Source organism: Siphateles boraxobius, unplaced genomic scaffold (assembly GCF_051911475.1).
Source record: "Siphateles boraxobius isolate OS27281-9 unplaced genomic scaffold, OSU_SipBor_1 25, whole genome shotgun sequence".
NCBI classification, from domain to species: Eukaryota; Metazoa; Chordata; class Actinopteri; order Cypriniformes; family Leuciscidae; genus Siphateles; species Siphateles boraxobius.
The window spans coordinates 31,408,146-31,424,122 of record NW_027508866.1 but is presented as its reverse complement, the minus strand read 5'-3'; the positions used below and the strand labels follow the sequence as shown (position 1 = coordinate 31,424,122).

The 15,977-nt window shown below is 38.9% G+C and overlaps 1 protein-coding gene and 8 non-coding genes across 9 annotated transcripts in view; 8 read left to right on the top strand and 1 right to left on the bottom strand.

Moving 5' to 3' along the window:
• Nucleotides 1–4,082: 4,082 nt before the first annotated feature.
• lrrc75bb (leucine rich repeat containing 75Bb) overlaps nucleotides 4,083–15,977 on the bottom strand; it is a 31,410-nt gene continuing 19,515 nt past the window's right edge. Inside the window, exon 4 of the mRNA XM_077243493.1 lies at nucleotides 4,083–6,014. Within this exon, the coding sequence (XP_077099608.1) occupies nucleotides 5,456–6,014 (559 nt within the window). The 3' untranslated portion in view covers nucleotides 4,083–5,455. The remainder of the gene's footprint in view (nucleotides 6,015–15,977) is intronic.
• trnag-gcc (transfer RNA glycine (anticodon GCC)) lies at nucleotides 6,130–6,200 on the top strand. Its single transcript has one exon. It is a non-coding gene; the product is annotated as a tRNA-Gly (tRNA).
• Nucleotides 6,574–6,644, top strand: trnag-gcc (transfer RNA glycine (anticodon GCC)). Its single transcript has one exon. It is a non-coding gene; the product is annotated as a tRNA-Gly (tRNA).
• On the top strand, nucleotides 6,735–6,805 carry trnag-gcc (transfer RNA glycine (anticodon GCC)). Its single transcript has one exon. It is a non-coding gene; the product is annotated as a tRNA-Gly (tRNA).
• On the top strand, nucleotides 6,896–6,966 carry trnag-gcc (transfer RNA glycine (anticodon GCC)). Its single transcript has one exon. It is a non-coding gene; the product is annotated as a tRNA-Gly (tRNA).
• trnag-gcc (transfer RNA glycine (anticodon GCC)) lies at nucleotides 7,057–7,127 on the top strand. Its single transcript has one exon. It is a non-coding gene; the product is annotated as a tRNA-Gly (tRNA).
• Nucleotides 7,218–7,288, top strand: trnag-gcc (transfer RNA glycine (anticodon GCC)). The gene has a single exon. It is a non-coding gene; the product is annotated as a tRNA-Gly (tRNA).
• Nucleotides 7,379–7,449, top strand: trnag-gcc (transfer RNA glycine (anticodon GCC)). Its single transcript has one exon. It is a non-coding gene; the product is annotated as a tRNA-Gly (tRNA).
• trnag-gcc (transfer RNA glycine (anticodon GCC)) lies at nucleotides 7,540–7,610 on the top strand. Its single transcript has one exon. It is a non-coding gene; the product is annotated as a tRNA-Gly (tRNA).

Here is a 15,977-nt window from a genome sequence, read left to right as displayed (position 1 = left end):
TTACATGTTCACTTGTACAAAAGTTAATTCTTGATATCAATAATGTCATCACTCACATGGATTATTGATATCTGCATCACTAGTTCCCTAAATATCACAAGAGCCAAGCCATAGTATAAATAGTCTTTTATATTTGAAAATGTATAAAAGGAAATTGGGAGCCAGTTTGAATGGGTCTGATGCAGCTTATAAAATTAGTTATCTATAATTTGCAGGTGCTATGCTTAAGTTTGTCAGTAGAGGAGATCCTGGATCATCAGCCAATATTTAAAAGCAAAACTCTATTCATTCTGTTCTATATTATTGTACTTATTCTTTGACTGTTTTGTTTAAAAGAGGGATGATTGTATTGGGAGCACTGAAGTGTCATGTGTGACTGTGTGGCAATGGCAAATGGTTTACATAGCTCACGGCGTCACGGGTCAGGTAGAAGGCCCCTTAGCAGAATTTTGAGAGCCCCAGGGAGGTCAGGATCGGCACTGAAAATACGCAAGCACACGTATCACCTGTAACGAGTTTAGTGGAAAAAACTAGTTTTAAGTTTAACATACAGTAGGCCTACAGTTTTAACGAGATCTGATATGCAAATGAGTCAGAGTGTTACAGATGGTGGAGTAACCGCAGCCTGCAGTAGAGAGAGAGAGAGAGAGAGAGAGAGAGAGTGAGAGAGAGAGAGAGAGAGAGAGAGAGAGAGAGAGAGAGAGAGAGAGAGAGAATGCTGCTGTTTATATCCACATTCTTGCTCTCACACTCTCAACGCTCAGGTGAAAACAGACACACAACACACTTGTCTATCTATCTATCTATCTATCTATCTATCTATCTATCTATCTATCTATCTATCTATCTATCTATCTATCTATCAATTTGAGAGAGAGAGAGAAACAAAGTTCATATCATTCATATATTATTAGATTACAAGCAAGATTGCTGTTGACAAGTGAAAGAAGGTTGAACATTTGCTATCTGTCAGGTGAAGTGATGCATGTAGGCCTACTTGCCAAAGTAAACAAACCTGAGAAACAAGTGGGCAAGTTACAGTAATGAAATATGATTCCATGTGAAGACTTTCAGGGATAGTTTACCCACAAATGAAACTTCTCACCCACATGTTGTTCCAAAACCCGTAAGAATTTCGGTCATCTTCGGAACACAAATGAAGATCTTTTTGATGAAATCTGAGAGCTTATCCCTCCATTGACAGCTACACAACTGACACTTTGACGCTTCAAAAAGTCCATACAACTAATATGAATTGAGGGGTTTTGTCCAAATTTTCTGAAGAGACACAATCACTTTATATGATGAACATATTTAATGTAGGCTTTAACGACATGAGAGTGAGTAGCCTAAATACAGTAATGACAGAATTTTCATTTTTGGGTCAACTATTCATTTATGGCAAACATTTCTAACAGTTTATCATGAAGCTTTTGAAGCCTTCTCACCTTTGTGAGAAGCTAAATCAACGAGTGGAAACAAATTTTGCATTAAAATAAATTATATTTCCTTTTTATTTTATGAATGTTCTGATCTAGACTTAATTTGCGGTCATCTTGGCAGATATTTTCTTTTTTTAGGTCCTTCACATGTTAGAGTAGTTCAAACATTTGTCCAGCTGGGGGCGACATGGACCATAAAACTTGAACCTTCAGCAGGAAATCCGTGAAGTGAAATGAAAGTAGATTTACTAAATGAAAGGATAACAAACTGGGCAAATGTTTCACTCAGTCAGAAGTTGTACCTGAAGCATTCATCTCAAAAACTAAACTGCTTATACTTTTTTGTAAAACATACATCATTTGATGAAGTTACTTCCATTGTTGATCTAATTTAAATGAAATGTTAACTGTTTCATGTATTTAAACTTAATAAATTAATTTTTTTTAATGTAACCATCATTAAATTAGGCCTACTGTTAAAAATAGTAATTTACTGTGTGAATTAAAACCACATCCACTCACAAGTTGTGTCTGAATAAACAGAATGACAGTGTATGTTACAGGAAGTTTCAAAATACCAAGAAGAGTCACACCAGTCGTTTAGTTTTCCTAGAACTTTCTGGTTTTCCAGGAACACTGTGACTTGCATGCAAAGTTACAATGCGTAAATTCCCTGGTGTCATGTGGGTTTCATGGCTTGTTGTTATTAAGCCCATAAAAGGTGCAATTAAAACCACCAGAGATCTGAAACTGAAAGACTTTAGAAATGCACCCCAGAGACCGGCCTGGACCATTTGTCTGGTAAAAAACAACAACTGAATTTTGCAACCGAGGTCATTGAAATGACCAAACACATGGAACAAATCAACCACAAATGCATGTCTTAAAACACACAGTTTATAAAGGACAGTGAACCTTCATCAACCATCTGGCACAGCTGCACTTCAGACTAGACTAGAGGACTGAAGCTGCTGTTTCCTGTCATGTGTGCTGTGGGGGAGTTGAACGAATCAAAGGTCATTGACATTTTCAGGGTTGTTACTGTTAAACCAACAAACAGCTTCAAACTTTTTTTTATTTCACACCACCAGATTGCCAAAGGACCAGTACAAAATCCCAGGATTACAAAATCAAGATTGTGCAATAATTGTTCTTTTTATGTATTTATAAACCCTTGTAAATAAACACATGACATTATATTTTAAAAAGATGATGTATAATATTTACATTTAAATCATCTGTAAATTCTAACAGTGCAAGTCCTGGGATGACAAAATCATTTTGTGAAAATAATTACTTTTTATGTATTTTTTTTTAAAACACACCACATTATGTTAAAAAAATAAAGTATAATATTTTCATTCAAATCCTCTCCGTATAAATTCAAACAGTGCAAATCACATGATTACAAAATCAGTTTCTTGAAATAATTTTACTTTCTATATATGTATTTATAGCCTTTATACACAATCACATCACATTATTAAAGAAAACGACGTATAATATTTTCATTTAAATCATCTCCATATAAATTTCGAGCAGTGCAAATCCCAGGATGAAAAAAACAAAGATTTTGTGCAAGAATTTTACTTCTTATGTATTTATTTATATACCTTTATTCATAAAGACATCACATTTATGAATTAACTTAACTAAGATTAATAAATGCTGTAGAAGTATTGTTAATTATTAGTTCATGTTAACTAAAGTAGTTAACTAATGATATCTAATGAAACCTTCTTGTAAAGTGTTACCTAATATTTTCATTTAAATCACCTTTAAAACAAATTAAGCTGCTATAATTTATTCAACCATGTGATGCATGAATTATTAAGAGAATTATTAAGGGAAATAAATTATTGGGGGGGGGGGGGTAAAAATATATTCCAATTGATATTCATCAGCTATATGAATAAAACAATCATAATCAATATATGAAGAAGGAGAAGTTACTATGTTTTTAAAAAAAAAAAATAAACTCAAATAAAAAGATAACGAGAATGCTGCAGTAGTGAATTAGAGCTTTATATATGTCGCAGAGATCCAGAGGCTGTCTGTGAAAGCTGCCAGCTGTTGAAATGAATTATGGAGTCTCATTAAGGAAGTGCTGTCTGTTAACGCAGAGCACTGTTCTTATTAAGGAAACAGAGACACAGAGAAACCCTCACTATTGATCAAACCGGGACGAGAAATGAAGAGGGAAAGAAAACCTTGTCAAAATTAGCTTTTCGTTTGGTACAAGACCGCACCACATTCTGGAAAGCACATACTCACTATCTAAAATACCATGTTTTTGGACTGATATTCTTTGAAGTACCATGGAGCACCATATACAACAAATATCATCATTTATGAGTATAGAAATCTCTCCATATAGCCTCAGTATTTTTTTTTACTCCCACAACCGATTCATCAGGTTAGAAAATTATCGACACAACCCAGTATTTACTGACAGCACTGCTGACTCCTGTAATTACTTACTTTACATGCATTCTGAGCGACAAATAAGAGAAAAAGACATCTGCCAGGTAAAAACAGGATGAATCCAGTTCCTCTCCAACCTGTCTACGAGACACTTTGTCAAAAGCAACCCCTTAAAAAAAGGATAATTTTTGTCATCTCACAAACAGAACCATGTCCTTTTTTTTTTACAAACAGTCTTTATTTTACATAGCAAGAACAATCATTCACTAGTGTTTATTATAAAACAGAAAGATAAAGAACATCCAGGTGCTCAAAGCCATTAGAATCACACCGTTTGTGACATTTATACTAGAACTGAACATTGAACTACAATTAAAATTGAGACGTTGGAGTCACAACCAGGAAAAAAAAACGACTGGAGATGGCCAGCCAACTAGAAAAGCCCACCATGTAAAGTGCAAATCAGACACATCTGTAAAGGAAATACCTCCTGTGGAGCAAAGGGCATCATAAAACAACTCAAAAGGTCACGTTTACTGTCAAACACCCATGCGTTCGCACACACACACACAGCATTAATAATTAATAAATGAACTCTGTTACATCAAATGTTTAAAAAATACAAAATATTGACATGAATCAAATAATCTTTTTCTATAAAACACTGAAATCAATTCCACTGTGACCACAAAAACATGTTTCATGTGCTGATGAAACGCTGCCAGGTGTTTACGTGTCGTGTAATGTTACCTCTCACTGCTAACTGGATGAGATTTAAAGAAAAATAATCACGTCGTTCATGTGGCATTGTTAGTCTCTCGCTGCCTGTGTCCTGTTTAATGAGCTCTGGCTAAAGCTACATTTGCATCAGAACAACATCACACACACATACACATACACACACACACACAAACACACACACACACACACACACACACACACACACACACACACACACACACACACACACACACACACACACACACACACACACACACACACACACACACACACACACACACACACACACACACACACACACACACACAGTCTATTTTCTAGCCCTTAGGCACTCCAGCAGCCCTTGTTCTCTCTTCTCTCACCTCTCCTCGCTCTTTTCTAATTGAGGCGAATATACCCTGGACAAAAGCCTTCTCAGAGGGGAGCATTTGACTGTATCTGTCACAAGCAAAACTTAAAATATTCACATCGGCTGCTGATGTGGGTGCCAAAGACTGGCTTATGGTAATGGGTTTACATGTTACAAATTTGTTGTATGTGGTCAGTCAGTGTTTGACACTAAATTTAAGTTTAACATGGCAAACAATTGGCTGGTTCTTTCTGCAGCAAATGGACTAAGAATAAAGATGGTGGGAGTGTGGAACATGTCCTGATAATCCTTCCCCTTTCAATTCTTTCAAAATCCCACCTCCATGCACCAACTTTACGTAACGATTTTGTCTCATGGCACTCAAGTTTGCTTTTGTGGTGATGGAGCGCTTCATGCTTTTACAATGTTGATACATTGTAATTTGGAGTATAAGAATAACAAAAGAACAATACCAAACCACAAGGAACTCCAGGGTTCATCACCTCTCACAGAAATGCAGTGTATTTTTCTCATCTACACTCCAGGGCTCCAGCATCAGATGGTCTTCCAGTTCATCATCTTCCTCAAACACACTGTTTTCCTCAGTAGAAGTCTCTAGGCAGTAGCTGCTTCCCTGGCCTTCACTGTATTCGTAGATGGTAGGTAGACTGCTTCTCATTCCAAAGCGTCTGCGTAGTGCGACCAGCAATGGCTGAGGGACAGTAAAGATGTCCACATTGTTGCCCAGATCCACCCAGGCCAAATTGGGAAACTTTTTGGGGTCCTTAACCACCTCTATCAGGTCTTTAAGGATATCTACAGTCAGTCGGTTACCGTTGATGGCAAGTGTGGTGAGTTTGGGTAACACTCCTAAGAATGGTAAAAGAAGTCGCAAGCTCTCATCCTGGAGCTCTGTGAAGCTGATGTCCACTGCTGTCACAGATGAACCATTGTTCTGAAGGTAGTATGCCACACGATGCAAATCACGCCCAGAGAGAGGGATACCAGAAAGATCCACGGTATCATTTGCTAATTTCTTTTTCAGTGTAGTTTTAAGACTGTGAAAGAAAGAAAGAAAACACAGCATTAGCAATTCACATTAAATTACCATGTTTATAATAATGATTCAAAACGATTCATTTAGAGCATACACATGAAAAAATGTCTCCACAAGCATTGGTGGTTCAGTGGTAGAATTCTCGCCTGCCACGCGGGAGGCCCGGGTTCGATTCCCGGCCAATGCAAAAGCGCTTTTTGAAAGGCAAAAATTTCACACCTTCGAAAGATGGCCTGAAACCCCACTGAGGCAACATCAAAAGTTGGGTCCACAAGCATTGGTGGTTCAGTGGTAGACTTTTCGCCTGCCACGCGTGTGAGGCCAATGAAAAAATGACTTTTGAAGCCATAAAATTCACACCTTCGAAAGATGGCCTGTGAAATCCGATTGAGGCAACACAAAAAAATGTCTACACAAGCATTGGTGGGTCAGGGGTAGACTTTTCGCCTGCCACGCGTGGGAGGCCAATGAAAAAATGACTTTTGAAGCCATACATTTCACACCTTCGAAAGATGGCCTGTGAAATCCGATCGAGGATACACAAAAAAATGTCTAAACAAGCATTGGTGGTTAAGTGGTAGAATTCTCGCCTGCCACGCGGGAGGCCCGGGTTCGATTCCCGGCCAATGCAAAGGTGATTTTTGAGAGGCAAAAATTTCAAACATTTGAAAGATGGCCTGTGAAACCCCAGTGAGGCAACATCAAAAAAAGGATTCTTAAAGCATTGGTGGTTCAGTGGTAGAATTCTCGCCTGCCACATGGGAGGCCCGGGTTCGATTCCCGGCCAATGCAAAGGTGATTTTTGAGAGGCAAAAATTGCAAACATTTGAAAGATGGCCTGTGAAATCCCACTGAGGCAACATCAAAATAGGATCTACACAAGCATTGGTGGTTCAGTGGTAGAATTCTCGCCTGCCACGCGGGAGGCCCGGGTTCGATTCCCGGCCAATGCAAAGGTGATTTTTGAGAGGCAAAAATTTCAAACATTTGAAAGATGGCCTGTGAAACGCCAGTTAGGCAACATCAAAAAAAGGATTCTACAAGCATTGGTGGTTAAGTGGTAGAATTCTCGCCTGCCACGCGGGAGGCCCGGGTTCGATTCCCGGCCAATGCAAAGGTGATTTTTGAGAGGCAAAAATTTCAAACATTTGAAAGATGGCCTGTGAAACCCCAGTGAGGCAACATCAAAAAAAGGATTCTTAAAGCATTGGTGGTTCAGTGGTAGAATTCTCGCCTGCCACATGGGAGGCCCGGGTTCGATTCCCGGCCAATGCAAAGGTGATTTTTGAGAGGCAAAAATTGCAAACATTTGAAAGATGGCCTGTGAAATCCCACTGAGGCAACATCAAAATAGGATCTACACAAGCATTGGTGGTTCAGTGGTAGAATTCTCGCCTGCCACGCGGGAGGCCCGGGTTCGATTCCCGGCCAATGCAAAGGTGATTTTTGAGAGGCAAAAATTTCAAACATTTGAAAGATGGCCTGTGAAACGCCAGTGAGGCAACATCAAAAAAAGGATTCTACAAGCATTGGTGGTTCAGTGGTAGAATTCTCGCCTGCCACGCGGGAGGCCCGGGTTCAATTCCCGGCCAATGCAAAGGTGATTTTTGAAAGGCAAAAATGTCACAACTTCGAAAGATGGCCTGTGAAATCCCACTGAGGCAACATCAAAAAAAGCGTTCTACCAGCATTGGTGGTTCAGTGGTAGAATTCTCGCCTGCCACGCGATTGATTCCCGGCCAATGCAAAGGTAATTTTTGAAAGGCAAAAATGTCCCACCTTCGAAAGATGGCCTGTGAAACCCCACTGAGGCAACATCAAAAAACCGGTTCTACAACCATTGGTGGTTCAGTGGTAGAATTCTCGCCTGATACGCGTTAGGCCTGGATTCAATTCCCGGCCAATGCAAAAGTGCTTTTTTTGAAAGGCAAAAATTTCACACCTTCGAAAGATTGCCTGTGAAACCCGACTGAGGCAACATAAAAAAAAAGGGTTCTACAAGCATTGGTGGTTCAGTGGTAGAATTCTCGCCTGCTACGCGTTAGGCCTGGATTTGATTTCCGGCCAATGCAAAAGTGATTTTTGAATTCTCGCCTGCCACGCGGGAGGCCCGGGTTCGATTCCCGGCCAATGCAAAAGTGATTTTTGAATTCTCGCCTGCCACGCGGGAGGCCTGGGTTCAATTCAAGGCCAATGCAAAAGTGCTTTTTTTGAAAGGCAAAAATTTCACACCTTCAAAAGATTGCCTGTGAAATCCCACTGAGGCAACATCAAAAGTTGGGTCCACAAGCATTGGTGGTTCAGTGGTAGACTTTTCGCCTGCCACACCGATTCCCGACCAATGCAAAAGTGATTTTTTTAGGGCATTTTTTAAAGCAGGCCTGTGAAACCCCAAATGAGGCAACATAAAAAATAGGGTTCCACAAGCATTGGTGGTTCAGTGATAGAATTGTCACCTGCGATTCAAAAGCGATTTTTGATTCTTTCAAACTTACCTAAAACCAGTCTAAGTAACACAATACAAACATTGACAGCACATTTGTTGCATTTTTTAGTGTAATTCCTCATTTTGCATTCCAAAAGCCAAACGCACGTTGCTCCAGGGAGATTGTTCAATAGAGCAAAAGTACTTTTGGGAAATATCTTCAACTGCACAGCAAAAGCACACCAACAACTTATTAGAGTACATGAAATGTGTGACAGTATGTTACAGTTGACTTTATCTACATAAAGCATGTTAGTGATTCAAACATTAGTCATCATTCAATCTCAAAATCCATGTGACTTAACCAGACAGTGGATTTTCTCAGAAAAGGGTCATACAATGACAGGCAATTTAAATCTAACTCTGCCAACATGTTTTTTATGGTGATGACCAATGTTGTTTGTGATGTGCAGAGCGCTTGCATTTCCCCCTCTGTCTCCGCACATTACCCATCAGCACGTCTTCCGCATATCCATGTATGCAAAGCCAGACCAACATTTAAATTAGACTTTTTCTTAGACTCACAAAATAGGCAAAGAAACATGAACATTGGATGTATGGATAGGGTTCAAGGAGTCATTGTTCTTGCCTAGAGCAGTCATGCTGACAAGAGTCAGGGCTGTCAGAATAAATGAGTGCACACACCAAAAAACGGAAAACTGTGGCAACTCGGGCTGACGGAGATGCTTGCAACTGTGTGTGGTTTGCTCCGAGGTACTGCTACTTCAACTCCCCCATACACTAGTCTGCAGATGAACAAGTGGACAACACAGCGGTCAGGGGGCATCAGCTTAAATGAGTAAGGTTGTCGATTCCTGAAATTGAATGTAATTCGGCTTGTCTTCCATATTTATGGACAGACCAATTTTTTGCATTACTTCAACATGAAATATTCTGAATACATTGGTAATAATAAAGACTCTTATGCATAAGAAATGGTTCCTTGTGCATTAACTACGCTTTAAATTAGAGAGCTGACAACTGAACAGCAATGCAGTTCCCTTCTTCAGTCAGCCTGCAGCACCCCACCCCTCTGCAGCGGGGAAAGTCCATCTGCTTCACCTCTGCTTGGCATGACAGCCTTACATTCAAAGGGGCTTTTGCTGTGACTGCAGGATTTGGACTTCCTACGCCGTGTGCTCATTGTTCTGAGTTTGGGCTTGTCTTATTGGATTAAGGGCTTTTCTTCAGGGGCTGCCTGGCACCCTGCTCGCACATTTCTGCGTAGGAGCCAGAGGTCCAGCCAAACAATACACCCGTATCAGCCCTTTTCAATAACAACACTGTGTGTTGGTGTTATAGTCGTGAGGAAGGGTGCTGAGAGCTCCTGGAGTTGTTGGAATGGGGGTGGAATGGATTGGGTAGGGAGCAGACTGCAATCCAGAATTGGTTGCCCATCTGCAAGGTAACATGGAAGTGCTAATTCCAGTATAGACTCAAGATCATGCAGTCTTTGTCTCAGGGACGTTGTTAACATGGTCTCCTGACATTGTTGATAATATGAACAAACCATTTTAGAAAAAGTAATGTGGCAAAACTACACATACTGTGAGAGATATATATAGACCATGAATAAACCATGGTATTACTAAAAATTCTACAAAAGGAATCCCCCAAGGAGGTGGCTGGTTATGTTTGGCAGTTAGCCCCTACTGGTTGAGTTTTTAACTACAACAATAATCAGGTAAATAGCATGTTTAACCATTGACAGGCAATCAAAAATAATTAACTGCTACAAAATAAAATAATAGTAAAATAGTAAATATATATATTTATATATATATATATATATATATATATATATATATATATATATATATATATATATATATATATATATACTGAACAGATAGAATTTTCACTCATTTTCCATTTAAAATATCTAAAAATCAAACATTGAGGTAAATTACGGAATTTGAAAAGTGATTTTCCAGGGTCGTGTGTAAGGTCAGAAGACAAAACCAATAAATGCATTGATTAATTTAACTGTGGAACAGTCTAGGATCCATGGAGGAACTAAACAACATGCTTAATGAGAGATATGCTGGTTTTAATTGCCTCATACATCCACTCTGCCCTTTGGGATATTGACATGTTTTCACAAAGAGCTTACATGACCTATCAAATAAAACCTCAAAAACAGCGAGAGACTACAATGAAACAAGCATTAAATATAGGAGGCCGCCACACAAGACACATTCTGACTAATTTTACTCTGAATAATTACACAACATGTTCATTAATTAATCAAATTAATCACATGCATCAATATTTGCAGAGAAAATCTCCAAAATAAAAATAATAAAAATAAATTATATTATTGTGGTAGACAAAAACACTGAATAGACATTACAAAAAGCACTACTTTAATGTTTAATGTAACTGATTTAAGTGTTTTGTAACTGTAGTGTGTGGAGTGCCCCGATGTGACCAAGACACACATCACACACTAACAGATTCCATTCACAAACAACCAGACTAAAAATCTCACAAAATCTCTCGCAATCAAACGTAACTTTAGATTAAACAAACATGAAGGATGATGCGCAAGAAGAAATGGTGATAATAGTGTTTGGGTTGCTTTTTACAGAAGATTCATGTAAAAAAGAAAAAGGTTTGGATGAAGTCATGTTATGCTTCTGTCAGCTTGCTTTCTGATTTGGTATCGTTTCGTTCCACGTGACAATCTATACAGAGTGCTAGCGTGTTTCCCCACACCATAGGATTTCTGATTGGTGCAGCCCTGACATTCTTCCGAGCAGATTCAATCACTCTAACACACCTCACATCACAGGAAAATCTCATAATCTGTATAATCTGTAGAACCATCAAGATAATCAGGATTTTACCTAGGATTGTCTAGGGTGGGGGGTGGCAAAATTGGACCGATTATCTTGTAGTGTCTGTCAGGGCAGATCTGCATACCGTGCCACCATAACTCTGAAAATAACGTTGTCAAAACTCTCTTCAGATAATTTCTCTACCAAGCCCTGACGATGTGGCAGGTTTGAAGGGCCATTTGCATTAATATATCTCCATACTGACACTCTGACATGTGCTCTATAAGAACTGATGTCTATGAGACTTTATTTAGATTTAAAGGCACTATGTGATGTGACGTATGTCTGCCAAACGGACAGTCTAAGTCACATTTTGAGATGTATCTCTTCTCCATGTGCTCTGAATCTCTCCAGGGATGATGGTTGTGGTCATTCTGTGAGCCTTCTGCAGGTGGTAATCAGGTTTTCTCTCAGCAGTACCATATACACATTTCCCCAGCCATCTTAAACACGAACTGCACAGAACAATGACTTTCCAGTTGGATAATCCCATTTCATTACTGGTGGGATAGTCGAGGCTATTTAAAGTCAAGTGTAGACAGAGAACTCTGTATAAAAGCACTGCGAAGGTCTCGGATGACAAAGCTATATATATATATATATACCACCCATTGCTCGGTGTGTGGCTCCATGAGCCCATGCCAACCTGTCAGAAGGCCACTGCGGGCTTAACAGTGAGTGTCAGACTGAAGTAGTGCCAGTTCTTGAAGCAGCTAATCCTACTCAACACACATGCCCACACTCAATCAACACAAACACACAATCACATGTGAGATTTCAGGACATCGGTGCCTCTCCAAGGGGTTTCACCTAGGACATGGATTTGAACGGGAGCTTCACCAACTGTGCCAGTGGAAAACACATACTAATTTGAGAGGAACGTTAAAGAGTAGAGGCACATAGAAAAGCACTCTAAATAAAGCAACAAAGCCAAATATTTCACAACCCAAAGAAAAACAATAAAAAATTATATTTTACATAAAAAATAGTCATTGAGATTTTTTATTTATTGTGGCATTGTTTTCAAGAAAATTAAACACAATTATTGTTATATGGTAAAATAAGGAAATTAATAATGATGACTAAAAAAGGCTTACCGGTATATTACAGAATATAAATACATCAGAAAAGTACCGTAGCAAATAATACTATAAGAATACCATTTGTTTTTTGTTGTTGTTGTTTTTGTTGCTTTTTCTGTTAATGAATGAATGTCACAATAACATTTCAAGGTCACATTTTACCCCAAAGTCAAAAGAAAATAAAAACATCTAAATAAAATAAAAATAAAAATGCATAACATTAGGACCAAAATTAGGTTTTTATTAGGACCATTAAAATGATTTTGCATTGAATCATTATTTACACAGTTAGATTTTAAATTTAAAAAAAAAAAGTATACATATAAATTCTCAATAGAAAACATTTCTGGGTCACATTTTCAAATCAAAAGAGAAAATAAGATTTTATATTTTCTATAAAGAATAAATACAAAATTAAACCCATGATATTTCCATTACTGTAATACTATAAAAATACTGAACATTTATAACTTAATTAGCATATATTAGCTCAAACAACGATTTCAGTGGAAAACACATGCTACTTGATAATGTGTGAAAAACGTTCAAGATTAATATGCATATAAGAAGGTATCTAGATGAAGCAGAAAAGCTAGATATTTTAAAAGTTCATAAAGTTTTAGCATGTCAGATTACTTATAAGGCTGATTGTTCCTGGAACTCCATGGAGGACCCATTTCCAGCTAACATCGCAGTAATTTTGATGAAAGGTTTGTCTAATTATGCACAAAGATACCCCCGATTTGATGTAGTAGCTTTATATTTGCAGCCATTGAACCAGCTCCCCTTTGATAAGAGCCCGTGACATGGCAAGAGTAATGATAGCAATAATTATAATGATGATAATAGCACACAATGTGTGTGATAGCATGGTGCTCCTAAAATGGCTGATTAGGAGCTGTGCTCCCTTGTATCTGCAGAAAGAAACACTTCAAAAAAGACACTTCAAAGCTCTGCTAGTACATCAGTGCAGTGTTTTGCAGAGATCAAGCTTCAACCCCTGTCCGCCACTAATGCTACATGCTTGTATGTATTTGTTAGCATGAGTCTAATGTCTGCACCTCCTTTCTCCCTGCCTATATAAGGCTTTGAAAGTTGAATTATTGGAGAGGGGCGTCTGCAAGGAAGTGATGGATTATGTAATAGTAGCATTGCGGGTGCCCAGCTAGCAGAATCATTGCAAAATGGCTACAGAAACAGCATTAAAATGTATTGCTTCAGAAGGGATGCACCCCAGCGGCTGATAGCTGGTTTGAGCTCTTCTGCAGTAAAGCGCATTGGTGCCGACTGTCTGCTCGGCCTTTTTAATGCGTCAGCCCTCTGGGAATTTATGTGTCGGCACATTGGCTTGGTTTCTGCCAAGGCTACATACAGTGATGTGATGTTTATGCTAATCAAAGCGTTTGGAGGGCAAATGCATCTTTTCAGCACGAGGCAGAGATTTTATGGCTCATTTGTTCTAATGCTAATAATGTAACATAACTTTTTGAATGATCAATATTATTGTTAAATAGATTTCTATTAGAGCTGCACGATTAATCGTAAAAAAAATTTGTTGTCTTAATTCAAGCACCCACACGAACTTATTTCTAAACGACATAACCCGCTTTTCTGTCAGGATCACTATCATCAAATACGATTGACAATAAGCATACAGTTTGGATTGGTGGTATGGTTCTGTTCTGGGCAATAACACCCTGTGCATCCATGCAGCCTAGGATGGATAAGAGTAGTGAGAGCAGCAATAACCCCCCTTAGGGTAAACAGAACAGAACCAACATGTATTGCAGATATCCTTGTCCATCCATCCATCTTCTTCCGGTTATCCGGGGCCGGGTCGTGGGGGCAGCAGTCTAAGTAGAAACGCCCAGACTTCCCTCTCCCTAGACACTTACTCCAGCTCTTCCGGGAGGATACTGAGGCGTTCCCAGGCCAGCCGGGAGACATATCCCTCCAGCGTGTCCTAGGTCTTCCCTGGGGTCTCCTCCCGGTGGGACACGCCCAGAACACCTCCCCGGGAAGGCATCCAGGAGGTATCCGGAACAGATGCACGAGCCACCTCAATTGGCCCCTCTCGATGTTGAGCAGCTCTACTCTGAGCTCCTCCAGAGTGACCAAGCTCCTCACCCTATATCTAAGGAAGCGCCACTCCACCCTGCGGAGAAAGCTCATTTCGGCCACCTGTATCCGGGATCTTGTCCTTTCGGTCAGGACCCACAGATCATGACCATAGGTGAGAGTAGGAACGTAGATTGACTGGTAAATCAAAAGCTTCGCCTTGCAGCTCAGCTCCTTCTTCAGCACGACAGACCGGTACAAGGACCACGTTTCTACAGAAGCTGCACCGATCCGACTGTCAATCTCCCATTCCATACTTCCCTCACTCGTAAACAAGATACTTGAACTCCTCCAATTGAGGCAGGAACTCTCCATCATTGTCAATATTTTAATGTACAACATAATTCTAGAATTGAGTCTGATTCAAGGGGAATCAGAATGCCAAATCCTGACTGGAAGAGAGGGGGAGCTGGGGAGGGAGGAGGGTAATGCGCTCCTGAGAAACGCAATAGCAGCTGATAATATTGACGGAGCATATATACAGTGATAGGCGTTATATTCTTGTAGGTAGACATGGATCTGCTGAGAGTCAGCTGATATGAGCTTGGCAAACGTGACCTGCCAGAACTGACGCTATGCTTGGTATTTGACTAAATAATACCGGAACATTTAAATTCAACATTCGTTGTCGCTGCCGTTGAGCCAGAGAGAGCTGTTGTCATGTGTAGGTATGAAACAGCTTCACAAACAGTCTTTTTGACCACACAGTATTACACATATTCTTATTATCACAGAAGTATTGGGATAAAAGTTTATAGTTCGGATAAAAACACTGATGTCAACAGTAGTGATCAAAATAGAACGAATCGCCAAATTTAGAAAGTAACTTGGCATTTCAAATAACGATTACATCAATTACATCGCGACTAGTGACTGTTGGAAAATGTATTTGTCATTGAATCATTCATTCAAGAGATTCATTCAAAAACGCTGATTCATACAGTAATGAAACAATTGAAGTATTAATGAGTCATTGAATCATTCATTCAAACAGAGTTTTTTTTTTTAATAATTCAGATTAAACATTTTAAATAGACAGCAGCAATTGGCATTTTGTCAGAACCTCTAGTAAATTTTGTTATTTTGTTTACTTGTGTGTTCAGAATTGTGGGAGAATCTCTATTTGAAAAAAGAAAATTATGATTCACAATTTATCCAGAATTGTGCAGCTCTATTAGACAATCATGTGGTTTTACCATAAAATGTATAACATCAAATATTTATTTCTTTAAATATATTAAAATAATAAAAACATTTTCACTGTACCAGTCTTAATGAGTGAATCTCATGAAAAAATGTTCAAGTAACATTTCCCCCCATAGTTTGAAATAAAAAAATAATAATAATTTAATTACATTAAAAAAGTACTGAATTTGTATCTTGTTTTTGTATTATTTTGACAATTAAATAAATGTTCCCTTTAATTTTTCATTACTGCA